Source organism: Psittacula echo, assembly GCF_963264785.1.
Source record: "Psittacula echo genome assembly, chromosome: Z".
NCBI lineage: Eukaryota > Metazoa > Chordata > Aves > Psittaciformes > Psittacidae > Psittacula > Psittacula echo.
In genome coordinates, this window is record NC_137742.1 from 104,497,621 (window position 1) to 104,521,290 (window position 23,670).

At 61.3% G+C, this 23,670-nt stretch overlaps 4 protein-coding genes across 11 annotated transcripts; 3 read left to right on the forward strand and 1 right to left on the reverse strand.

Moving 5' to 3' along the window:
* The first annotated feature begins 230 nt into the window (after positions 1-230).
* Positions 231-5,531, forward strand: RPL13 (ribosomal protein L13). 2 transcript variants are annotated; one of them, XM_080637905.1, is made up of 6 exons: positions 231-274; positions 579-694; positions 1,535-1,676; positions 3,001-3,174; positions 4,265-4,321; positions 5,330-5,531. In XM_080637905.1, the coding sequence occupies exons 2-6, from the start codon at positions 591-593 to the stop codon at positions 5,486-5,488; spliced, it is 636 nt and encodes a 211-aa protein (XP_080494031.1). In that variant the 5' UTR covers positions 231-274; positions 579-590; the 3' UTR covers positions 5,489-5,531. The 2 variants fall into 2 exon arrangements, with proteins under 2 accessions (XP_080494031.1, XP_080494032.1); XM_080637906.1 differs by lacking the exon at positions 4,265-4,321.
* A 32-nt stretch (positions 5,532-5,563) lies between these two features.
* Positions 5,564-13,864, forward strand: CPNE7 (copine 7). Of its 7 annotated transcripts, XM_080637891.1 has the most exons (18): positions 5,564-5,776; positions 6,273-6,368; positions 6,942-7,072; positions 7,818-8,245; positions 10,069-10,251; positions 10,323-10,397; positions 10,777-10,851; positions 10,927-11,010; positions 11,086-11,175; positions 11,350-11,448; positions 11,758-11,844; positions 11,947-12,006; positions 12,148-12,281; positions 12,363-12,417; positions 12,549-12,600; positions 12,698-12,831; positions 12,998-13,234; positions 13,403-13,864. In XM_080637891.1, the coding sequence occupies exons 4-18, from the start codon at positions 8,021-8,023 to the stop codon at positions 13,538-13,540; spliced, it is 1,728 nt and encodes a 575-aa protein (XP_080494017.1). In that variant the 5' UTR covers positions 5,564-5,776; positions 6,273-6,368; positions 6,942-7,072; positions 7,818-8,020; the 3' UTR covers positions 13,541-13,864. The 7 variants fall into 7 exon arrangements, with proteins under 7 accessions (XP_080494017.1, XP_080494016.1, XP_080494015.1 ...); XM_080637890.1 differs by having other exon boundaries at positions 10,927-11,175; XM_080637889.1 differs by having other exon boundaries at positions 11,086-11,448.
* A 2,662-nt stretch (positions 13,865-16,526) lies between these two features.
* Positions 16,527-18,354, reverse strand: LOC308231983 (sulfotransferase 2B1-like; the record flags this gene model as incomplete). Its single annotated transcript, XM_080637913.1, has 6 exons — positions 16,527-16,642; positions 16,732-16,912; positions 16,987-17,081; positions 17,155-17,281; positions 17,417-17,634; positions 18,216-18,354. The coding sequence occupies 6 exons, from the start codon at positions 18,352-18,354 to the stop codon at positions 16,527-16,529; spliced, it is 876 nt and encodes a 291-aa protein (XP_080494039.1).
* On the forward strand, positions 18,353-22,627 carry DPEP1 (dipeptidase 1; the record flags this gene model as incomplete). The annotated part of the gene is made up of 11 exons (XM_080638402.1): positions 18,353-19,174; positions 19,501-19,691; positions 20,499-20,631; positions 20,740-20,872; positions 20,946-21,096; positions 21,213-21,282; positions 21,421-21,597; positions 21,676-21,760; positions 21,836-21,911; positions 22,059-22,194; positions 22,451-22,627. The coding sequence occupies 11 exons, from the start codon at positions 18,353-18,355 to the stop codon at positions 22,625-22,627; spliced, it is 2,151 nt and encodes a 716-aa protein (XP_080494528.1).
* Positions 22,628-23,670: the final 1,043 nt, after the last annotated feature.

Below are 23,670 nucleotides of genomic sequence, written 5' to 3' on the forward strand. Positions count from 1 at the left end.
GTGGCCATGCTCTATGGTGGCTGCCACCGCTCCCAGGCTGCTGCAGGACACGGGGCGTGGTGGCCCCCGACCCTTCCTCTTCCCCCCCAGCCTGGCTACGGTGTCAGAGCCCTGCTGGGGCGCGGGCCCTTTAAGCCGACGCCATGTTTACTACGGGCGCGGTGAAGCCTCCGCCAGGCGCTTCCGCTTCCGCCCTCTTCGGGCCGCAGCCTCACTTCCGACGTGCGCGGCTTCCTCCCTTCCTTTTCCGGTCGGCCATTTACAGCAGCGGGAGGTGAGTCAGGGAGCTGCGGAGGTCGGGGACTGCATCCGCCGCCATCCGCCCGCCGCGGCTGAGGCCCGGGCCGCGATGTGCCCCGGAGCCTCCCGGAGCCCTGCGCGGACCTGCGGGATGCACCCAGGGCTGTGCTTGGGCCCGGAGGGAGCGCTGGCAGGGGCCGGGCCTGAGCATGGGGCTGGACATGGGCCTGCCCAGGCGCCGGGGTGATGGGGGCTTGGGGCGCTCTGGGGCTGTCCCGGATGGGGGTCCCTCAGCCGCGGTGTCCCGCGGCCGCCTTTAGACGTGCCCGTGTCCGCAGGCCGCAGCAGCCATGGCTCCCAGCCGCAATGGTATGATCCTGAAGCCCCACTTCCACAAGGACTGGCAGCGGCGAGTGGCCACATGGTTCAACCAGCCCGCCCGCAAGATCCGCAGGTGAGTGACGGCGGGGCCTGTCCGGCGCCGGTAGCTGGGGGGGGATGTGCCTCATGTGGGGCTGCTTGGGAGGCTGGAGCGCTGCGTGGCTGTGTCCAGGTGTTGCCCCGACGTTACTTGTTGAGGGTTGGGGTTGCTTCTTTGCCGCGGGGTGTCTTTGGTCAGGGTCAGGCCGTTCCAGCTGCAGTCAAGTGATGAGACATCTCCGGAATCGCTGTACGACATTGATGATTCCCTTGAACCCTTTTATGTCTGATGACTGCGGCTGTTCTACAGAAGCATCCATCAGCCTGTCCACGGGCCAGAATAGCAATGTGTTTGTGTCTGCGAGATTCCTGTAGGGCAGGAGCTTCCCTGTAAGGCTTATCAGCTGGCAGTGCAGGAGTGGTGTCAGAGGAGGCCATGAAAATGAACCAAGGGATGGAGCAGCTCTTATGAAGGCACGTTAAAGGAGCTGGGGTGGTTCAGCCTGAAGAAGATTCTGGGGAGACTTTAGAGCAGCTTTTAGTGCCTGAACGGGCTGGGAAGGGGCTTTCGACAAGCACAGGTAGACATAGGGTAAGGGGGAATGGCTTTAACCTGCCAGAGGGGAGATTGAGATGAGCTCTTAGGCAGATGTTTTTCCATGTGAGGGTGCCCAGAGAAGCTGTGGCTGCCGCATCCCTGGCAGTGTTCAAGACCAGGTTGGACACAGGGGCTTGGAGCAACCTGCTCTAGTAGAAGGTGTCCCTGCCTGTGGCAGGGATTGGAACTGGCAAAGCTTTAAGGTCCCTTCCAACACAAACCATTCTATGATACTTTGATTTGTGTTTCTCATCCTTGTTCTGTTTCACATTCCAGGAGGAAGGCCCGCCAGGCGAGGGCTCGGCGCATCGCTCCCCGTCCTGTGGCTGGGCCCATTCGGCCTATAGTGAGGTGCCCTACTATCAGGTACCACAAAAAAGTCCGTGCTGGCAGAGGCTTTAGCCTAGAAGAGCTTAAGGTAAGTACAGCACACTGATCCCAACCCAGTCAAATACATTCCATGTTGAAGCTTTTTGTCTTGGCCTGTTCTTCCATGTATAGAACATGTGCCAAGCTGTCAGTATTTGGTGGCACTGGCTCAGCCATGGGAGACACAGAGAGTTGCTGCTCTGCAGGGGGCACAGAAAACACTGATCTTGCCTTTCCTTTAATCAAGGGGGTGGGGATGCAGTGTATGTCAGGGTGAAGGGTGGGTTTGGATAGTAAATGTCCTTTTGTCTGGTCGGATTGTTAAAGAAAAGTCCTTTTTTGAAGGCTCTGGAGAAGCCTTCATTGACTCTCCTCAGCCTCTTTTGGGGAGTGAAAGGCTAAAAGCCTCTTCATTAAATTCTTTTGTTACTTCAAAACACGTTTCTGCTAATCCCAAAAATGTTACCCAACGTGAACCTGTTCTGGTTTTGGACAGAATAAACCATGTTCAACTTACTTCAAGAATGTGATGTTGGCAGGACAGGGATCTGTGCGCCAGAGTTTCACATGCATGAGACCATTTTTCATGCAGTAGCTATGAGTTGGTTTAGGAACACTGTAAATCCTGTGGGATTCAGGAACTTTTCTGTGACCTTCCCAGATGCGCTGAGCCGATGAGCAGTTAAAGCTGGATTGTGGAGCTCCCACCCATGTATCTGCTCACAGTGGGCAGCAATAATCATCAGAACTTGCTGGCATCCCGCAGCTGCCTCTTGTGTGTTATTTAGCATCTAATTAAAACATTTTTAACAGTGAAATTAGCGCATTGAAGCAGTAAAGTTGTTTTTCTGGATGTCAGATGCTTCATTACTTTTTCTTTAATTTTTGGACAGTGGTAGAATACAAAATGATATGCAGATGTTTGTGTTTAAACAGAAGATTAAGTTATTTCTTGCTTAAGAAGGTTATAAAAAATACTCCTTTACTGGAGCTTCCTGTATGAGGTGAACCAGAGCTATCTGGGCAGTGACTTGATAAATTTCTGTATCAGAGTTTAAATGTCCCCCTTGCGATTACTCGGGGATTGTGCTTTGCTCTCCTGAGGAAACCCCACTGCAAAAACCACTGTAAATTCAGTAGAACGTTCTCAGCACTAAAACACAGATACCCAAGTGCCCGTTGCCTGTGGCATGTGGGTCCCTCTTCCCCACCCTCACACTGCCAATAGGATGCTTGGTCAGATGTGGTTCTCCACACTCTGCAGCCCTGATGACTGCACCTGAATGATTCCCTGGGTGATGACCAGAGCAGCTCCCGGCAGTGGCACTGGGGCTTGTCGGATGCTGACACCACACACTCTACTCTCTCTTCAGCTCGCTGGCATCAACAAAAAGTTTGCCCGGACTATTGGAATCTCTGTGGATCCCCGGCGACGTAACAAGTCCACAGAGTCCCTGCAAGCCAACGTGCAGAGGCTGAAGGAGTACCACTCCAAGCTTATCCTCTTCCCAAGGAAGCCAGCTATGCCGAAGAAGGGAGACAGCTCTGTAAGTAGTTGGCTGCTACAGATGTTTAGAATCACAGAATAGTTTGGGTTGGAAGGAACCTTCAAAGGTCATCTGGTCCACAGTTTCCCAGGGTCTGTTTCTGATTGTCGGTCTGCCCATCCCAGTGCTGTGTGGTCAGGCAGGGTTTGTTGAACTAGGGACTGCCAAGGTGCTGAAAGAGCCCCTCAGATGTGGGGCCTGACCCCTTGAGTGAACTGTTGGAAGCTTTGGTCATCACCCAACCAGCTGACTTTCAGACTATGATGATTATAGATAGTCAGAATAGCTGAGAAGTCCACGTGGAGTTGTGGTCTGCCTTGGAAAGGGAGAGGAAAGCAAGGGCAAACTCTTCAGTAGAGTAGTTCAGCGAAAGCCGTGTGCAGAGAAGTGTTTAGGAGGTTGTTGCTGTTGACTCACAAAAATGCATCTCATTAAAATCCCACCGAGATGCAGAGTATGGTTGGTCCCTTGACTCTGCCCATGGTATGTGCTTCCCATGGAAATGGTAGTATGCTCAGCCTGTCCTCAATCTTCTGGAGAGTCAGTTTTGAGCCAGTCACCCACAGCGGAGCCCACCACGCTCAGGAGGCTTTTTGAAGCGGGAGGAAGGGCATGAAGCTCCTTTGCCAATAGATAGATGCTGAAATACTGTTCCAAATGTCTTTACTTGAAATCAGCTATTTAAAACAAAACTTGAATCATTTTTGTTTCACGGCACACTCTTACAAGAAGCTGGAGTTAGCCTTTGAAGGAGTTGCTGCAGAACACACTGGGTATCAAACTAAAACCGGCACAGTAGATATCAATGCTTTTCCAGCTGGCAGGACTCCTAGAAGGCCGCTGCTCCTCCAGGCAGATCCGGGCTGATGGATAGCCAGGCAGAGCATGGTTTGTCGATGCGGCACGGCTGTGCCAAATGCCCCTGAAATGCTGAAGTTGTTATGAGTCAGTGTTAAATCTCCGGTCAGAGTTGTTAACAGTGCACTGAGCTGGGTACCGGTGCTCAGGGCATGCTTCTAACCCAGCTGCCAGCCCAAGAAGTTTTAAATGCTGCTTTTTACGTGATGGGTTTTGTCCTCTTGTTCCACAGGCTGAGGAACTCAAGATGGCAACTCAGCTGACTGGACCTGTTATGCCGATCAAGAATGTAAGTGTGACTAAATCATGTTTTCTGTGTGATAATTGAGACTTGAGCTCCATGGAGAGGATTCTCCTGCTGTCCTGCAGCTCAGGGTTGCTGTCTCCAGACACTTCCCATCTTGGGGCAGAGACAAGAAGCAACAGGTCAACCTCATCCTTTTGCCACAAGTACCTTGGTCTGTTTATTTCCTCGCTGTTGCAAAGCAGACTGCAAAGAACTAATTAGTTGGAGCTCTGCTAATCATAGAATCATAGAATAGTTAGGGTTGGAAAGGACCTTGAGATCATCTAATTCCAACCCCCCTGCCATGGGCAGGGACACCCCACACTAAACCATGTCACCCAAGGCCTCATCCAACCTGGCCTTGAACACTGCCAGGGATGGAGCATTCACAGCCTCCCTGGGCAACCCATTCCAGTGCCTCACCGCCCTCACAGTAAAGAATTTCTTCCTTATATCCAATCTAAACTTCCCCTGTTTCAGTTTGAACCCATTACCCCTTGTCCTGTCACTACAGTCCCTGATGAATAGTCCCTCCCCATCATCCATGTAGGCCCCCTTCAGATACTGGAAGGCTGCTATGAGGTCTCCACGCAGCTTCTCTTCTCAGCTGAGAAGGTCCTTAAATCGTGTTCTGGAGAAGAGCATCAGTGTCAGGGGTTCAGATGTGTTGGTTGGGAGTAATCACGTGTAGTCAGCACTTCCTTTTCTCAAACCCCTGCTGCTTCCAGAAGGCGCTGTTGATGTGTGTTAGCACCACACACCTGACTCAGATCCCATGTTGGGCTTGTTTGGTGGGGTTTTTTCTCTGATATGTTCTGGCAAATCAGGAATGGGTTGAAATGGGGTGCCTGACTGAGTGATACTGAGGGCAGGGCCTGTAGATGGCACAAGTGCTCTGTTCACAGCACCACAGAGCGAGTGATGGAAACGGAGTGAGATTAATTGTGTTGAGCTTTGAACGTGATCCCTGGGAGGCTCTGATGTGCAGCCTGTCTCTGCTCTCTCCACCAGGTTTTCAAGCGGGAGAAGGCTCGTGTTATCTCGGAAGACGAAAAGAACTTCAAGGCTTTTGCCAGCCTGCGCATGGCTCGAGCCAATGCCCGGCTCTTCGGCATCCGCGCGAAACGCGCCAAGGAGGCGGCAGAGCAGGATGTGGAGAAGAAGAAATGAGCTGTTCTCCCCAGAACTGTCAATAAAAAATGTGGAAACACGAGTGTGCTGTCTTTTCAGGGCAAACGTATGGAACCGAGCCACCCTGCTCTGCAGCGGGTGTGTGTGCTGGTGCGGATCATGGTGCTGAGACTCACAACTTCCCTGGAAGCGAGTGGAACCAGCACCCTGCAGGGAGGGCTCTGCTCTGTCTGCAAGGTTGCAGCCTACTCTCCCTGCCTCCACTCACTGGGTCTGCCCCCATGGAGCACTGTGAAGGGGGGATTTTCAGGGGAGCCCACCTCCCTGGTGAGATGTCTGCTTCCCATTAAATCACTTCAGATTTGATGGCTTCCACAGCTCTGTGGGCACTTGTGTGTGAGGCTGAGCAGTTGGTGGTTGTCACCCCTGGGGGCTTGTCAGTCACTTGCCCACGACCCTCAACCTGGTCCTACAGTCCTTGGGGAGGGTAGAGATGTGCCCTGTCCATGGCCAGGCTAACCCTAGCCCTGCCCTGGGTTCTGTTTATTTGAATCTTAAAGCCATTTTTTTAGGAAAATACCTAGGTGGTGGTAAAGAGGAGCCCGGCCCTGCCTTGGAGAAGGGTCTGGGGCATCTGGCCTGTCCCCGTGGGTGTTGTGGGGCTCCTGGGCACTGCGTGCTGCAGGGCAGGGGGTGGTTGGGTTGTGGGGTCTGTCCCGCTCCAGGGAGCTCCCCTTTGCTGGCTGACCAGCTCTGGGGCTGTTCTGCAGCCTGGCTGCACCGTGAGTGCTGGGATAATGGAATCATTCATTCTCATCAGCAGGTCGATGACAGAAACTCAGGGCTCTCAAGCGATGAAGTGCTCCGGTGCAGGGACCCCAGCACAGCAACCCGAGGGTGCTCCCAATGCCCCTGCAAGGTCTGCCGAGAATGGGCCTCTCTCTGCCCAAACCCTCCCTGGCTGTGCCACGGGGCTGCAGGGGGAGAGGGAAGCAGGGTGGCCTATTTCTGCCATGCAGGCTGGGGATTAGCTCCCAAAGCCCAGGGCCCTCGTGCTCATTAGCCCTATCTGCATTTTAATCCCTCTGAATATGGGCTAATTACATCATATTTCATAAAGCCGAGCTGGCAGCACCACAGCTCTGGGGCGATGTTGGGGGGTGCCAGGGCACGGGGTGTGGGTCTGGGTGCTCCAGCATGTGGGAAGTGTACCCAGTGGTTTGGGGCTCCCCATTCTTGCACTGGGCTGTTCATGTGTGGGGCTGCACCCAGGATGGGCCCTGGGCACCCCATGGGGAGCAGCTGTGGAGGGCAAGGGGCTGTGGGGTGCTGGAAGTGTGGGCTGTGTGTTGGGGGCTCGCCTGGAGCGGGAGCATCTGTCCTGGCACGGCTTCTGGTGCCAGGGCCCCTGCTGAGCCACGGTGCCTGCTGGTGGGCTCCACGCCGCAGCCGGCAGCGAGGCAGTTAACGGAGCTTGTCATCTCCCTCTTAGGGCTTCGCTCCCGAACTGCAGCTTGAGTCAGTTGTGTGGAGGTGGCAGCGGCGGCAGCTCCGGCTGGCACACCGGCTCCGGCTGGCACACCGACCCCAGAGCCCTGCGCAGCCCAAGGCACCGGCACCCAGGTGAGGGGGTTCGGCCGGGCAGGGTGGGATCCGGTGCCCTCTCCACTGGGGTTGCCAAGGGATGCCTGTGGTCCTGGGGAAGAGAACGGTACTCTCCGGAGCTGAGGCACCAGAGCCATGTGCTGGGTTGCGTGTGCCGTGCATGGCTTCGCTGGGAAGCTTTGGCTGAGCTGGGCATGCTGGGGCATGGCAAGAGGGCAGCTCTGCCCCAGATCCTGCCCCAGACCCTGCCCAAGGCAGGCAGCCCCAGTGGGCTGGGGCTGGCAGAGCCCCTTGATGACCCCTCACTGCAGCGTCACTTGGCTGAGCATCACCAGCATCGAGGTGCAGGGTGGCCCCTGTCCCCAGCACAGGGGAAGTCCCCCCATAACCCGAGTGCCACGAGCTCTGTCTGGTGCAGCAGGACGTGGCCAGCACTGCCAGCATTGCCCAGCAGCACGGACAAGGATCTGGTGTCCCCACTGCCTGCAGGGACCGGAGGGGAGTTTGTGCTCCCCAGCACCAGGATGGTCGCCCCCACTCCTTCACAGCCTCACAGCCCCACTTGGGTGCTCATCCTGTTCCTCACTGAGGCTGGGGCAGAGCTAGGCATGGCTCTACAGGACCCCTGCTCAGCCCAGGGTGCTGTTGGGTGACCGGGGGCAGAGCAGCACCCATGGAGCAGGCTGGTGCTTGGGGGTACAGGGCAGCATCATGAAGGGTGACCCAGCTCCAGTTCACCTCATTGTGCTTTCATGTCTTACAGGGTTCTGTGGAGCCACTGGGGCTGGAACCAGCCCCCCACTTCAAACAGGGTCCCCTCCACACACCAGAGCATCCCACCAACGCACCAGGGACCTGCCAGACCCCACACGCCTGGCACCGTGGGGCAGCGTGCCCCGGGCATGACGGGTGCCTGCACAGCTCCCTGACAGCAGCGAAGGCAGCAGCCACCCCATTGCCCCCCACATGCCCTTCTCCCACGGAGCCGCCTGCCCCCCGTCTTGCCCAGCCCCCCAGCGCCCCATGGGCACCATGGGTGAGGTGCACGAGCCGTCCCCGCAGGCCTCGCTGGCCGTGCTCTCCAAGGTGGAGCTGCGGGTGAGCTGCAAGCACCTCCTGGACCGCGACACCCTCAACAAGTCCGACCCCTGCGTCCTGCTGCTGATGCAGTCCCAGGGACAGTGGACGGAGGTAGGAGGGTGGGGGGCTCCGCCAGCATCCACTGCAGTGGGGCAGGGGCTGGTTGTCATCGGGGACTTGCAGTGCTGGACACAGGGTTTGTGTCACTGTGGTGGGAGCAGGTGTGATGGTGCTGTCCCTGGAGCAGCTCCAGGGTGGCTGCGATGCCCATGGGGCTGGAGATGGGGCAGGAGCCAGCGTGGTGGGTGCAGGAGATGGTGGAGAGCAGGGTTCAGGGTGCACAGCAGGATGCAAGGGGCAGGAGATGGTGGAGAATGGTGCAGGGTGCAGGGCAGGGTGCAAGAAATGGTGGAGAACAGGATGCAGGGCAAGGTGCAGGAGATTGTGCAGAACGGGGCAGGGTGCAGGGTTTGGAGCAGGGTGCAGGGTTTGGAGCAGTGTGTAAGGTGGAGGAGGTGGTGCAGAGCAGGGTGCACACAGAGGATGCTGGATGCAAGGTGCAAAGCTCACAGTGCCGGGTGCAGGGAGGCTCACGGGGCAGGGCAGGGCGCTGTGGGACCATCACAGTGCATGGGAACAGTGCAGGCATCTCGGTCAGAGTAAAGCTCCGGGGCTGTGGCAGGGTCAGACAATGTGGTGTGCTCAGTGCATGCCTCCAGCACAGCACCATGCCCTGGGGCAGAGCTAAGGGACACCTTGGCCACCCCTGGGCTGGTCTTACCGTGCTTGGGACCAGGACAAGGAGCTCAGAGCAGGATCAGGGCTGGCCCTGCAGCTCTGTGCCCTTCACTGCACTGCACGGTGGGGTCCTGCTGCTGGCGCTGGGGCCGGGATGGCTGCTTCCCATCACTCCCCACGGATTAGCTCCCTGCTGGCGCCGGTAGCTCCACGCTTGCTAATCGCCGCTGCTCAGCCGGCAGATTGAGCGCTAAATCCCTCTGCGTGTAATTGACTCTGCTCGATGGAGCCAGAGCTGGAGCCAGGGTGGGCTGTGAGGGGCCCCGTGCCAGGCTGTGCTGAGCCGAGCCAGCTGCGCCCTATGTGCCGCACTATGTGTGCCATAGTCCACACATGCTGACACAGCCCTAGACACACTAGAGGGGCTGGCACCAGAGGGGCTGAGGTGACCCAAAGCCCCATGATGGGGCTGTAGGCACAGTGCTGCACGGATTGGACCTGCTGTACCTTGGCCACCCCACCTTGGAGTGTGCCCATGGGGTCCGGATGGTGTGGGTTCAGCGGATGCTGCTGTTCCAGGCGGGTGGTGGGCAGGGGACGGAGGCTGGCGAGGTGCCCTGGCCAGGATGTGTCCCGTTGAGTCAGCGCCGCAGGGATGGGATGTGCGGGAGGCTCCTGCAAGGCGCTCAGTGCTTGGTGCCAGCACAGCCAGAGATGCTGAGCACCCACTGCCTGCCATGGCCATGGTGACCAGTGGCTGGTACCCCTGCCCTTGGCCGGCCCAGGGTAGGAGCACAGGGGCTCGTCCTGGGCACCATCTCATTGCTTCCACTTGGTTGGAGCTCTGGCAAACTGTGGTCCAGAGGCAAAGCATCTCCTTGAACTGACCATGGGGCTTGCCCTGATTCCGGAAGGGAGCAGTGCTTCAGAGCCTGAGGTCTGGCAGGGGGCACACATCCCTGCCCAAGCCAAAACCAGGGCTGCCTCCAAATGCTGTTTGTATGGAAGCTGGTGGATGTGCAAGGCTGGTCCTTCCCGGCAGCTGGCCGGCTTTCCCCATGTCTGCATCCCTGAGCTAACCCTGGCCCTGGATGAGCTCTGGCACCCCAAGGCCTTGGGCAGCTCCTCTGGCCCCAGATCCATCCCTGAGCTGGGCTGTGTCCCCACTGCCCCCCATTCGAGCTCCCTCCGTGCAGGTGGACCGCAGTGAGGTCATCAAAAGCAACCTCAACCCCGTGTTCGCCAAGATCTTCACGGTGGATTACTACTTCGAGGAGGTGCAGAAGCTGCGGTTTGAGGTGTACGACAGCCACGGGCACGCTGGTGTGGGCACGCACGACGATGACTTCCTGGGGGGCATGGAGTGCACCGTGGGGCAGGTGAGCTGGCAGCCCCCACCCCAGGGACACGCACTGGTGGTGTCCCCAACCCGATCCCTCGGCTTTTGCAGATCGTGGCGCAGAAGAGGGTGACGAAGCCGCTGTTCCTCAAGTATGGCAAGTTCGCGGGCAAGTCCACCATCACGGTGAGCACCACCACGGGATGCATGGGTGGCACCAGAATGGGGCACATGGGTGGCACTGGACTGGGGTGCTGGGATGTCACTGAGCTGGGTCAATGGGGTGACACTGAGTTAGGGAGGGTGACACTGAGCTGGGGCATATGGGGATCCCCAGTGTCCCTCCTCCTTTTCCAGCTGTCATCCTGCCCCACAGCCCACCAGGCTCTCAGGGATGGGGAGGGCTCAGAGTCCCACTGATGTTTGTTTGTCACCCTGGGGGTGCCCCCCGTGCCAGGGCAGGGACATGGCACTGTGTCCCCTGCTGGGTAACACCCTGCCCCTGCAGGCAGGGAGGGCAGGGGCACAAAGGCGCTGAGCACCCTGCGGGTGCCTCTCCTCGCAGGTGATCTCAGAGGAGATCTCGGGGAACAACGGCTACGTGGAGCTCGCCTTCCGGGCCAAGAAGCTGGATGACAAGGTGAGCCGGGTCCCGCGGCAGGGAGCAGGGTGGGCAGGGCAGAGTGCGGGCTCTACCCCGTGCTCCCTCCTGCAGGATCTCTTCAGCAAGTCGGATCCCTTCCTGGAGATCTACCGCATCGACGACGACCGCAGTGAGCAGCTCGTGTATCGCACGGAGGTGAGGCTGGGCAGCACCCGACCCACGGCTGGCCCGTGGCCACTGCCCAGCCCCACTGAGCCCCTTGCCCCGCAGGTGGTGAAGAACAACCTCAGCCCCATATGGGAGCCCTTCAAGGTCTCTCTTAACTCGCTCTGCAGCTGCGAGGAGAAGAGGAAGCTGAGGGTGAGGAAGGGCAATGGAGACCCCCATTCCTGGGGCATGTGTACCCAGTGGCTGGACACCCCAAACCACTGGGAATGGTGGGGGGGTCAGCACCAGGGCTGGGTGCAGTGTGGGGTGCATGGTCCACCCCAGCCCGGCACTGCCCAGCCATGGCTGAGCCGTGTCCTGGTGCAGTGCGTGGTGTGGGACTACGACTCACGCGGCAAACACGACTTCATTGGCGAGTTCTTCACCACCTTCGAGGAGATGCAGAAGGCGATGGGGGAGAACAAGGTAGGCACAGAGATGAGGGGATGCGGGGACAGCTTGTGGGGTCCCATTCCAGGAGGCATCTCCCAGCTCCCCCCTGGTTTGGGGTTGTTCCCTTGCTGCCCCTCTCTTTAGGGAAGGGATGGTGGGTTTGTTCTCCTCAGGGAAAATTGGATCCCCCCCAGGGCTGGATGAGAGTGAAGGAAGGCAGCTGCGCCCTGGGGCTCTGGGGTTGTGCGGCCCTGGGGTTGTGGGGCTGCAGGGTTATGGGGCTGTGGGTGCATGTCCGTGGGGCTGTGGGGCCACAGGCAGCATGGGTGCAACGTGCTGCAGGTGCAGTGGGACTGCATGAACCCCAAGTACAAGATCAAGAAGCGCAACTACAAGAACTCGGGAGTCGTGGTGCTGCTGGACCTGAAGGTGAGTGCCGGGTGCGCAGGCTGTGCCGTGCTGAGTTGTGCCATACCCCTCTGCTGTGGGGCAGCACGGGGCAGGCCTGGCTGAGGCAGGTCCCTATGGAAGATCCACAGGGTCTACTCCTTCCTGGACTACATCATGGGCGGCTGCCAGATCCACTTCACGGTGAGCAGCATCCCCGGTCCTGCAGCACCGGGGACAGGCTGCGGCCGGTGCCCGAGCCGTGGCTGTGCTGCAGTGCTGGAGGGCCGGGCTGGCAGAGCCACCCGACCTTGTGGGGACCCTCACCTCCATCCCCTCTGCCAGGTGGCCATCGACTTCACCGCCTCCAATGGGGATCCCCGCAACAGCTGCTCCCTGCACTACATCAACCCCTACCAGCCCAACGAGTACCTCAAGGCGCTGGTCGCGGTCGGAGAGATCTGCCAGGACTATGACAGGTCGGTTGCTTCAGCAGGTCCCCGGTGCTGGTGACCCCGGTGCTAACGTTGCCAGGGCTCCTTACACCCCTTCTCTTGCAGCGATAAGAAATTCTCAGCTCTGGGCTTTGGTGCAAGGATCCCCCCCAAGTACGAGGTAAGGTGATAGTTGTGTGGTGGGACCCCAGGGATGTGCTTATCCCTCCTTGCACCCTTGGCCATGGCTCCTGTGGGGCCAGGCAGGAGCAGGGGTGGGCACTGGCTGCACCCTCCCATCGCCCCCTCCAGGTCTCCCATGACTTCGCCATCAACTTCAACCCCGATAATGACGAGTGTGAGGGTGAGTCCAGCTCTGGACAAACCGGTCCCATGGCCCTGCTGTGCTGGAGCCCCGTGCTGCCGGGACATCCCCTTCTCATCCCTCGCTTCCCCCACAGGCATCCAGGGCGTTGTGGAGTCCTACCAGAGCTGCCTGCCCAAAATCCAGCTCTATGGCCCCACCAACGTGGCCCCCATTATCTCCAAGGTGGCTCGTGTGGCTGCCAATGAGGAGCGGACCAAGGAGGCTTCGGTATGTACCCACTGTCCCCAGCCACTGGCTCTGTGCTGGGCTGAGACCTTGCACACTCACACCACTTGTGGCTGCTCTAACATCAGAGCCAAGCCCTTGTCCTGCTCCCCTCCATGAGGCTGGCAGTGGGGCTGAGCACCCCCTCAGAGCTTCCCTTTCCCTGCAGCAATACTTCATCCTGCTGATCCTGACGGATGGAGTGGTGACGGACATGGCGGACACGCGGGAGGCCATCGTCCGCGCCTCCTACCTGCCCATGTCCATCATCATCGTGGGGGTGGGCAACGCCGACTTCACTGACATGCAGATCCTGGACGGGGATGACGGCATCCTGCGCTCCCCCAAGGGCGAGCCCGTCCTGCGGGACATCGTCCAGTTCGTCCCCTTCCGGGAGTTCAAGAACGTGAGTGGGGCCCTGGGGATCCTCCTCTCCCTCCCATCCCCTCCCATCTCCATGGCAGCACCAAGCATCATGGCACAGCAAGCCATGGATGCTGCTCTGCACACCGGGGCGAGTGGGTGCTGTGGTACCCCCGGCTCACCCACGTCCCTGGTGTCCCTTATCCCACAGGCATCTCCAACAGCCTTGGCCAAGTGTGTGCTGGCGGAGGTGCCCAAGCAGGTTGTGGAATACTACAGCTACAAGGCCTTCCCCCCCCGTTGCCCCCGCTCAGAGACCCCTGACTCCAACCTCAGCTCTCCCCAGTGAGCCCCCCCGACTGGCATGGGGGCTGACGGGGCCCCCACCGTGCCCCAGCCCTGCTGTAGTCCCCTCCTCGCCGAGCCAGGGGGCACTGGGAGCCAGCAGCGTGTCCCCACTAGCTATGGGGATATGGGGACAGCCCCGGTGCCCTGGTGCAGGACTCCCTGGCCGGCATTGCCCACTCCCGGTGCTCAGCACCTCCCTGCTTGTTTCCGCTTGGTCCCTGTTGTCCCTGTGGTCCTCTCAGTCCCTGCTTGTCTGTTGCTGTGACATTGTTTGGAGACTGCATGAAACCCCCCCCCCCGGTGTGTGGGGCCCCCCAATAAAGCAACCAGCCTTGTGCTCGTGCTATGTGCTCTCTGGGTGCTGACACCAGACCTCTCTCCAGGCGATCTGTGTGGTGCAGGCAAAGGGACAGGCAGCAGCTGTGGTGCTGTCCGTGCCTTCTCATGCCCCTCACTGCTGCTGCCCAGCGTCAGGCAAGAGCTGAACATGGCCCCGTCCCCGTCTGCCCCTATATTGAGGGGGATTCGTGACTGGCAGCTTGCAGGGCAGCGCCGGCGCTTTCAAGCCGAGGCGCCTTTGAGCAGCCGCCGCTTTCAAGTTGTATGGAGCCACCGTCCATCCCGCTGTGCCGCAGCCCCGAAATCCAGGCCACGGCAGCGGAGGCAGCGCTGGCGCTTTGCTCCTGCCCCTGCCCAGCACATTGCCTCTGCCGAGAGCCACGTGCCGTGTGCTGTGTGATGTGCACCACGTGCCACGTGCTGTGTGCCACACACCATGGGCCACATGCCAGGGGCTCCGTGCCATGTGCTGTGCCGTGTGCCATGTGTCCCGTCCCATGCGCTGCATGCCACGTTACGTCATGTGCTGCATGCTGCCTGTCATACATGCATGTTGTGTGTTCTGTGCTGTGACCCACGTGCTATGTACTCTGCCATGTGCTGCCTACCCATGTCATGCGCCACATGCCATGTGCTGCATGCTGTGTGCTGTGTGCTGTGCTGAATAACGTGTGCTAGGGTGCTGTACCATGACCTGTGTGCTGTGAGCCACATGCCATGTGCCGTGTGCCATGTGCCACGTCGCTCATGCCTTGTGCCGCCTGCAGTGCACTTCATTGTATGTGCTCCATGCTGCACCATGTGCTGCCCCATGTGCCGTGTACCCTGTGCTGCATGTCATGTGCCACATACCATGTGCCATGTGCTACATATTCTACCATGTGCTGCATACCACATGCCACAAACCACATGCCATGTGCTGCATGCCATGCACTGTGCTGCATGCCATGTGCTGTACCATGTGCTGTGCTCCATGTGCTCCATGGGCCGTGTGCCACATGCTCTCTTCCATGTGCCATGTACCACATGCCATGTGTCACCTGCTGCATGATTCATCGTATGTGCTCCATGTTACACTATGTGCCACCCCATGTACCATGTGCCCTGTGCTGTGTGTCGTGCTGTGTTGCATATGCTACATGCCATGTACCACACTGTGCCATGTGCAGCGCTCCAAGCGGTGTGCCCCGCCTGCTGCACCAAAAGCCGGGTGCATTCACTGTGTGCCATTCACCTCCTGGCACATGTTGTGTGCACCGTGCCACGTGCCGTGTGCCCTTCACCCTGTGCCACGCGCTGCGTGTCGCTGTCCCGGTGGCAGCAGATGCTCCTGGGCAGGTGGCATCATCTGGGGTACGGTGTGACCCAAGGCCACCACAGCAACTGAAGCTGGGGCCTGGGGCAGTGGCCACCCAAGAGCCACACGAGTGGCACCGAGCTCGGCCCGGGCCGGGGATGCTGCTGTCACCAGAGGTACCAGCCTGCCCCCATCCAGGCAGCCACTCACCCATCCACCAGCACAGCCATGCTGACCCACCATGCCGGCCGCTGGCACTCCGGCACAGAGCACCCTGCCCGCACCTCCCCGTCCACCCATGTATTTATAGATCCTGATTCATCTCTTATAAAGCAGGATAATAGACGTCGCCATAGAAACCCAGCGCCTGATGAGCTGCGCTGGCTGCGGCTCAGTGTGGGCAGGGGGCTGACCTGGTACCTCAATCCATGGGTGCCCCACCGGCGAGTGCAGGAGGGCCCCATGGGGATGAAGGTGCCCCGTGTCACCGCAGCTGCACCCACCAGCGCGGGGAGCAGTGCCCAGGTTAGCAGTGACAGAGCCCCACTGAGGGTCTCATTGCCTGCACGCAGCTCGGTGCAGCCCTGTTGAGGAGTCTGCCCATGTTGCAGCCAAGCCCTCAGCCCCCGCTCCCCAACACAGTGCCACATGGACCCGGCGGATGATGGTTAATTAAGCCAGGGGTTAATCATTGACAGTGCCAGCGCTTCCGAAGTGCTTTGATAATGGCAATTCCTTGGGGCATGGCAGGACACGGGCTGGGGGTGCTCAAGGTGCTGCGGCGGTGTGGTCACAATCTTTGGGTGCAAACACACCAGGAGGGAGGTGAGGTCCCAAAGGCATCATGAAGGGTGCACCAGGGCAGGGATGGGGGCAGAGGGTGCACCCTGGCAGCCCTGGGTGCTGCTGAAGGAGCCAGCTCCGTGCCACAGGCTCCACCAGCGCTATAGATCCATGATGTGCTGCCCCTGCACTGCCCGCCCGGCCGCTGCCTCCTGCACAGCGCAGATCCCTTGGGATGGGTCCCAAACCTGCTGGTGCCGGTGGCTCCTGCTGCTCACCGCTTCCCGCTCCAGGCCCCGGGAATGCCGGGCTGGGAACAGCAATAAATATTTATTACTATGGGGTTGAAGCAGGTCATGGCCACGCACCCCCCCCAGGGCAGCAACCCGGGGGGCAGCCAGCAGTGCCCCCATCCCCGGGGAGGTCCCCCCGAACACCAGACCCCCAGCTCCAGTCCCTGGGGTGGTGCATCGGGCTTGGGGGGTCCCCATGCAGGCTGCATCCCCTTCAGCAGGGCTCAGGGGGCCGGTCTCATTGTGCAGTGGCCTCCCTGGCTCCTCAAAGCCCATCAGGCCATGGGCCAGTGCACGGGCAGCTCCAGGTCACCCATCTCCTCCTGGTAGAGGCGGTTGAAGAGCGCGTTTTGCCACGGGGAGAAGTGGTCCCGCCAGTCCCCCACAACGCCTGCGGGATGGAGGGGACATGGCAACAGGGATGCTGCAGCCAGGATCAACCATGTCCCTGCCGTGTCCCCTCCACCCCGTCCCCCTCACCTTTCCTCATGAAGCATCCCTGGCTGTGGTCCATGATCTCAATGGGGATGAGGGAGTAGTTGGCCATGGCATTGTCGCGCATGGTGGCGAAGCTGCAGTGCTGCTCCAGGGCTGCCAGTGTCTCCGGTTCCAGTGGGCAGCCCAGAAAGGTGCTGAGCCGCTGTGCGGTGCCACGCAGGTCCTGCAGCGAGGGGGACAGTCAGACCATGGCAGCCATGGGGACAGGGATGGGGACAGGGACACGCCGGGGCTCACCTGGTGCAGCTCCTCGTAGGTGACATAGAAGATGTCCAGCAGCTGCCGCTGACCCAGCCAGCCCTTGACGTGGTCGAACCAGGAGCCGTAGTGCACTGGGGGAGGCGGGAGGTGAAGGGGAGCACTCGTGGCTGAGCCGCAGCACCACGGGGGCTCCCCAGCCCTTACCTGTGCCCTCGAGGAACTGCGTGAGGAAGGTGTCGAAGGATCCAGGGTCGGGCAGGAACTTGGCCAGGTGATGGAAGTGGTAGAAGGAGACAGCGACATCCTTGGGGTTCCTGGCCACGTAGATCACCTATGGGGGGGGACGGTGTCAGCCCCATGGCGGGGGGATTCCACTCAGAAAGCCCCTGGCAATCACCCAGCTGTGGGGAGCCCCATGGGTGCGGGATGCCCCTGTGGGGACTCCCCAGCCCATCGCAGCCCTCACCTTGGCCTTGCTCTGCTGCAGGGCAGGGGCCAGCATGCGGGCGGGCAGATGGGTGGTGATGAGCCGGCACGCGGCCGTGTCCTGCATGTCCTGCAGGGCTTCCCTGAAGTAAACCTGCTCCAGCCACGGCGCCCGCTCCCAGTTGGGGATGGTCTTGGCCGGGAGGACGTCCCCGTGGCTGAACAGCAGCGTCAGGATCTCCTGCATCCACGTGGTGCCTGCCGACACGGGAGTCAGAGCCCTCTGAGGGGCACCATGCGGCACGGCACAGTGTGACACAGCGCATCCCACCGTGGCACCCCATGGCATAGCACAGCACAGCGTGGCACAGCATCATACAGCACAGCCTGACATGGCACAGGGCCCGGCTCAATGGCTCAGCACAACGTGGCACAGAGCAGCGCTCTACGGGACCCTCCACCAACCGGGCAGTGGGGACAGGACGCGGCTGACGCAGGGCAGGGGGTGGCGGCCACCCCCACAGGGCAGTGGTTTTGGGGTAACGGAGCCCATGGCTGGAGCCGGGGGCCCTGCGCTGTGCCCAGAGGCGCCAGTGACCACAGGGCTGCGGGAACCGCGGGGTCCTGCCTGGAGAGGGGCTGGCCCCGGGCCCGGCGCCCTCCCATCCGCACAGGCAGCTCCCGGGGAGCCGGGGCTGTGCAGCAGAGCCTGCCCCTGGCCCCCAGCCTGGCCTGCGGGTCCCAGCCCTGCCCCACTGCCCCGCACACCCAGCAGGGTCCCCTCCCCGTGCCCCACCGCTGCTGGCCCCCTCCGAGCCCCCCGCTCCTCCATCCCTCACCTGATTTGGGGTAGGTGGCGATGACCACGTCGGTGGGGCGGAATGGGAAGGTGACGGCGAAGCTGAGAGACTCCTGCGTGTGGAGGTGCCCCGGCAGGGAGATGCCGGAGAAGGTCTCGGTCACATCCATGCGCTCCATGTCCCGGCTGCTGCCAGGTTCGCGGCAGGAACCAGCCTTAAATAGCTGCAAAAGAGGAAGCTGTCCCGGCGGGCGGGAGGCACATTCCTGCAGGGGGGCCGCGGATCCGGCCACGCTGGGGCCATCGCCGGGAGAGCGCTGCCTGCGGGATGGCCCCGGGACTGGTTCACCCCCGGGATGGGATGGGGTCCTGCATGGGCAGACCCAGCACTGCAGCCAGAAGGGCCGGGGGGACCGCACACCTCACTCACATGGAGGATGGAAGAGTGACGGGAGCCTCACTGGTCAGAGCATCTCACGGTGCCAGCTCCGCACCGTGCCCCACATCGCGCTCCCTATGGCTGGCACTGTGCTGGAGGAAGAGATTCCCATCCCAGCACACTCTGGGACAAGGAGCGGGGCTGTTTCCATGTGGCTCCACGCCATTCCCAGCAGCCTCTTGCCACACATGACACAGCAGCATCGGTGTCCCCACACTGGAGCCCCCACCATGGGCGCTGTGCTGTGGGTTCCAGGGATGCCTCAGTATTCTCCCCACGATGCTGCAGCAGGCCCATGGGGAAGGGGGAGCCCGGCATGCATCCGGCACCATTGGCACCCCCAGGGCAGGGCCCTGCCGCTGCCCCCCAGCCCCTCCATGGCGGGGAGGTCTCAGCACGTTGCCACGGGGTACGTAGACACTTGGCCGCTCCCCGGCACCACGTCGGGGGGTGGCTCTGGGGTGGCCGGAGCCCATCCCAGCCTCGCCGCCAGCACGCAAGCGGAAAACATATTTCACAGCCCTAACAGGCAGCATCCGCTGGAGCGTCCCGAGGACAGGGTGAGTGGGGGGACAGGGGTGCTGGGGCTTGCCCATCAGTACTTGGGGTGCTGGTGATGCCCGCACTGGGCTGGGATGCTGTCGGGTACCAGCACTGGGCTGGGGGTGCCAGCACTGGCGAAGCCAAGGCGGGGATGAGAGTGGCACTTTCACAGCAAGAAGAATCTGGGCTGCATTAGAGGGGTCAGGAGCATTCCCACAGCTATGCGAGAGGCCCTGCCACTCAGGAGGGCTGCGGCAGCCGCCGTCACAGCGCCCCGGTGCCCACTGGCAGGGCTGGGAGCAGGGTACAGCTGCGGCTCCTGGTTACTCATTGACGGCGGGAGGGGACGGCCGGTGCATGCAGCAGTGGTGGCAGGTCACCACGGCTCGTCCCCAGCCGCACCGAGCAGGCGAGGATGCCGGGCAGGAGTGCGGTGGTGCTGGCGCTGGCGCTGCGCCTGCTCCTGCCCAGCGCAGGGCAGCAGTACCGGGAGGAGGCCGAGCGCATCATGACGACCACGCCGGTCATCGACGGGTGAGCAAAGGTTGCCCGGCCCCGCGGTGTCTCCAGCCCCCATGAGAAAACCCCAGCCAGAAAACCCACCGGGGACGGCCCTGGGGGGATCCCCATGCCGGGCACCTTGGGGTGAGGGACAGCTCTCCTGGGGGATCCCCGTGCCTGGACCCCGGGACCATGATGCTGAGGGGATCCCCAGGAGGTGTAGCCCAGCAGGAGCAGGCAGAGAGCTGGGAAGCCAGGGGCTGTCCCAGGGGAGTCCCCGCTCAGATCCCACAGGGTTGTGTCCTCGGGGATGTCGCTGGTGTCCTGCCAGGGCCATCAAGAGGCTCCCATCCTCCACAGGGTTCCCCCGTGGTACCAGCCCCGGGTGTAGGGTGCGGGAAAGAGGGAGCCGGAGGATGTGGGGACGGTGATGAGTGAGGGGAGAAGTGGCCCCAGCACTTCCCCAGAGACACTGCTGGGAGCGGGACACTGCGCGGTGGTGACGTCCTGTGGTGGTGACATTCCCACAGTGGTGACAGTGATTTCCTGCCGGCAGGATCCCGGCTGGCTCTCCGGGTGCGAGTGGGGTTGGAGGGATGTGTGAAGGGTCCCCGGCCTCCCTCTGGCTCCCTGCCGGCCAAAGTGGGGGACCTGGCTCTGGTTTTGACAGAGGGCAGAGATGGGTGAGGAGGTTGATGAGGGATGGATGGATGGATGGATGGATGGATGGATGGATGGATGGAATGACTAAATGAAGGAATGATGGAATGGTGAATAAGGAATGGATGGATGGATGCATGCATGGATGGACAGCCCCTCACTCGTCTCTCCTCTTTCCAGGCACAACGACCTGCCCTGGCAGCTCCTCAAGAGGTTCAACAACCAGCTTGAGCTGCCAGAGGCCAACCTCCTGCTGCTGAACGGCACCCACACCAACATCCCCAAGCTGCGCAGCGGGCACGTCGGGGGGCAGGTGGGATGGTGACGGTACCGGGGACAGCAGGGTGGGCTCGGGGACACCATGGGGTGACAGGGTCCTGGGTCCAGGCTCCCGGTGCTCACCACGTGCTGTTGGGGGCAGTTCTGGTCGGCGTACGTGCCCTGTGACACGCAGAACAAGGACGCGGTGAAGCGCACGCTGGAGCAGATCGATGTGGTGCACCGCATGTGCGAGCACTACCCCGACACCTTCGCCTGCGTCAGCGACAGCGACGGTGAGCGGGCACAGGGCTGGAATGGGGGTGCCCTGAGGGACCCCCCAGCTGATGTCTCCCCCCCGTCCCACAGGCATCCGCCAGGCCTTCGAGAGCAACAAGGTGGCCAGCCTCATCGGGGTGGAGGGCGGCCACTCCATCGACAGCAGCCTGGGCGTCCTGCGCACCTTCTACCGCCTGGGAGTCCGCTACATGACCCTCACCCACAGCTGCAACACCCCCTGGTAGCAGCCCCAGGGGGGACGGGGATGGGGGGACAGGGCCAATGTGGGGGCGCAGCGTGTGGCCGAGCAGGGGCACGTGCCCCGAGATCTGCCCTGATGCTGTCCCCGCTCTGCAGGGCTGACAACTGGCTGGTGGACACTGGGGATGATCCAGTCCTGCACCACGGCCTGTCGTCCTTCGGGAAGGTGAGTGGAGACAGCATTGGAAGCAGTACCCGTGAGCATGGTGCCATGGTAGTGGTACCCACCAGTCCCATGCTGCCCGTTAAGTGCCCCAGGTGCACAGTGACCCTCACACATCCCTCACCTGCCCCATCCCTGCAGACGGTGCTGGAGGAGATGAACCGCCTGGGCATGATCGTGGACCTGGCCCACGTCTCAGTGGAGACAATGAAGGTTGTGCTGAACCTCTCCAAAGCCCCCGTCATCTTCAGCCACTCATCTGCGTACAGCCTTTGCCAGCACCACCGCAACGTGCCTGATGAGGTGCTGAGGATGGTGGTGAGTGCTGGGGCATGGCCATGGGCAGGGATGGGGACAGCATGGGGGAAGCTGGGCTCAGGGCCACCTCTCCCCCAGGCCTCCACAGGCAGCCTGGTGATGGTCAACTTCTACAGCGCGTATGTGACATGCAGCGACACGGCCATGCTGAAAGATGTCGCAGGTGAGGCGGGTGCCCGGGTTGGGGGTGTCAGTGTCCCCCCTCTCCCTGCTCACCCTGTGCCCTCGGCACTCGCAGACCACATGGACCACGTGAAGAAGGTGGCTGGTGCTCAGTCCGTCGGCTTCGGTGGCGACTACGATGGGGTCTCAGGGTAAGGCGGGCGATGGGTGCGGGATGGGCTGCACCGGTGGGACAGGGCAGCGCGTCCCCAGCGTGGGGATGTGCCATGGGGAGGTCTCCCTGTGCCCTGCTTTGGGGAGCGGGAGGCGGCTGCCCCGGCACAGCTGCGGTGGCGCAGGCTCCCCATCGGCTTGGAGGACGTGTCCACGTACCCTGCGCTGGTGGCGGAGCTGCTGGCGAGGAACTGGACAGAGGAGGAACTGAAGGCAGCCCTGGCAGAGAACCTGCTCCGTGTATTCAAGAAGGTGGAGGAGGTGAGCAGGGCACGGGGATGTACAGGACATGGGGACACACAGAGCACGGGGACACAGGGGGCAGCAGAGACAAGTAGGACACGAGGATGTACAGCACCCTGGGCTGTATGGTGACACAGGGTGGCACAGGGACACGGGGCAGTGGGTGAATAGGAGCATGGGGACATGCAGGGCTTACGATGTGCAAGGTGACGGGGGCTGTGTGGGGCACAGGGACTGCCCCTCGCTGCAGGAGCCCACCCTGTCCCCATCGCAGGTGAAAGCAACCCTGCAGAGCATGGCAGCCCACGAGACACCCATCGCCTTCGAGGAGCTGGAGGGGACATGCAGGACCCGCTATGGCTACACCAACAGTGCAGGAACAGCCCGGCTCCCGCCAGCAGCCCTGGTGCTGGTACTGGTGCTGGCACTGCTGCACTCCCTGCTCTCCTAGCACTGGCTCCCACCGCAGCTCCAGCACGGTGCCCGGCAGGATGCCGGTACCTGCCTGGTGGCTGCCGGCCTGGGCGCATCCCTGTGCCCCTTCCCTCCTGTGCCAGCGCCACAAGTGAAATAAAGACGTGTTTCAAGCACCACTGGCAGCGTGTGCCTGTGCCAGGACCCTACAGGAACCGCCAGCCCCATAGCCCTGCTGTGTTGGCTCCAGGCTGGAGGTGATGAGCCGCCCAGCACATCACTGACCACCCCAGCACATCACCGGCCACCCTGGTGCAGGGCCTGGCCCCATGGGCACACACCGAGAAGCTGTAACCACACCGGGAGTGACACATCGCTGCAGCACACGGTCAGAGTGGCTGTAGGGCTGCCTCCGCAGGACGCTTACATTCATCATTAGCTAATTAATTGGCTACTCAATTATCTCCTTAGCAATTTCCTGTCACATTTGGGAACAGCCTGTCTGTGGTGCGGAGGCGGCTTTGGGCACCAGGAAAACAGGCAGGGGAAGGAGAGCCATCTTCCTGTGGCATTCACAGATTGGCTGCGGCACAGAGCCCCGTCTGCCAGCCCGGCACCGGGATGGGATGTGCCCGGGACAGCCACCGCAGCGGGCACGGACACCAGCACGGGGGTGAAGCTGCTGTCGGTGGGTGCCAGGGGCAGCGCCGGGATGTAAGGCACTGGGCTCCCACAGTGGGGATACAAGATGAGGATCTGCCCCTCACGGAGCCTGGCCTTCAACCAAAGACTGGGAAAGGCGTGGAGAATGGCACAGGGCATCACTGGGGGTAAGGAGCTCAGCTCCAGCAGCTGCCCCAGCCTCCCAAGATGGTGATGGTGGCACTGGGGCTGCGATAACTCCTGCTCACCCCGATCCCCTCCCAGTCCAGGGAACTGGTCCTGGTCAGCAGGGGACCCCAGCAGTGGGGAGCTGTGGCTCTGTGGTGACTGATTCCCTTTCCCTGGGGAAGAGGAGGCAGGAAGCTGCAAGGATCCTTCCTTCTCCCTCTCACCCCAGCTCCACAGCAGCCCCTTGGC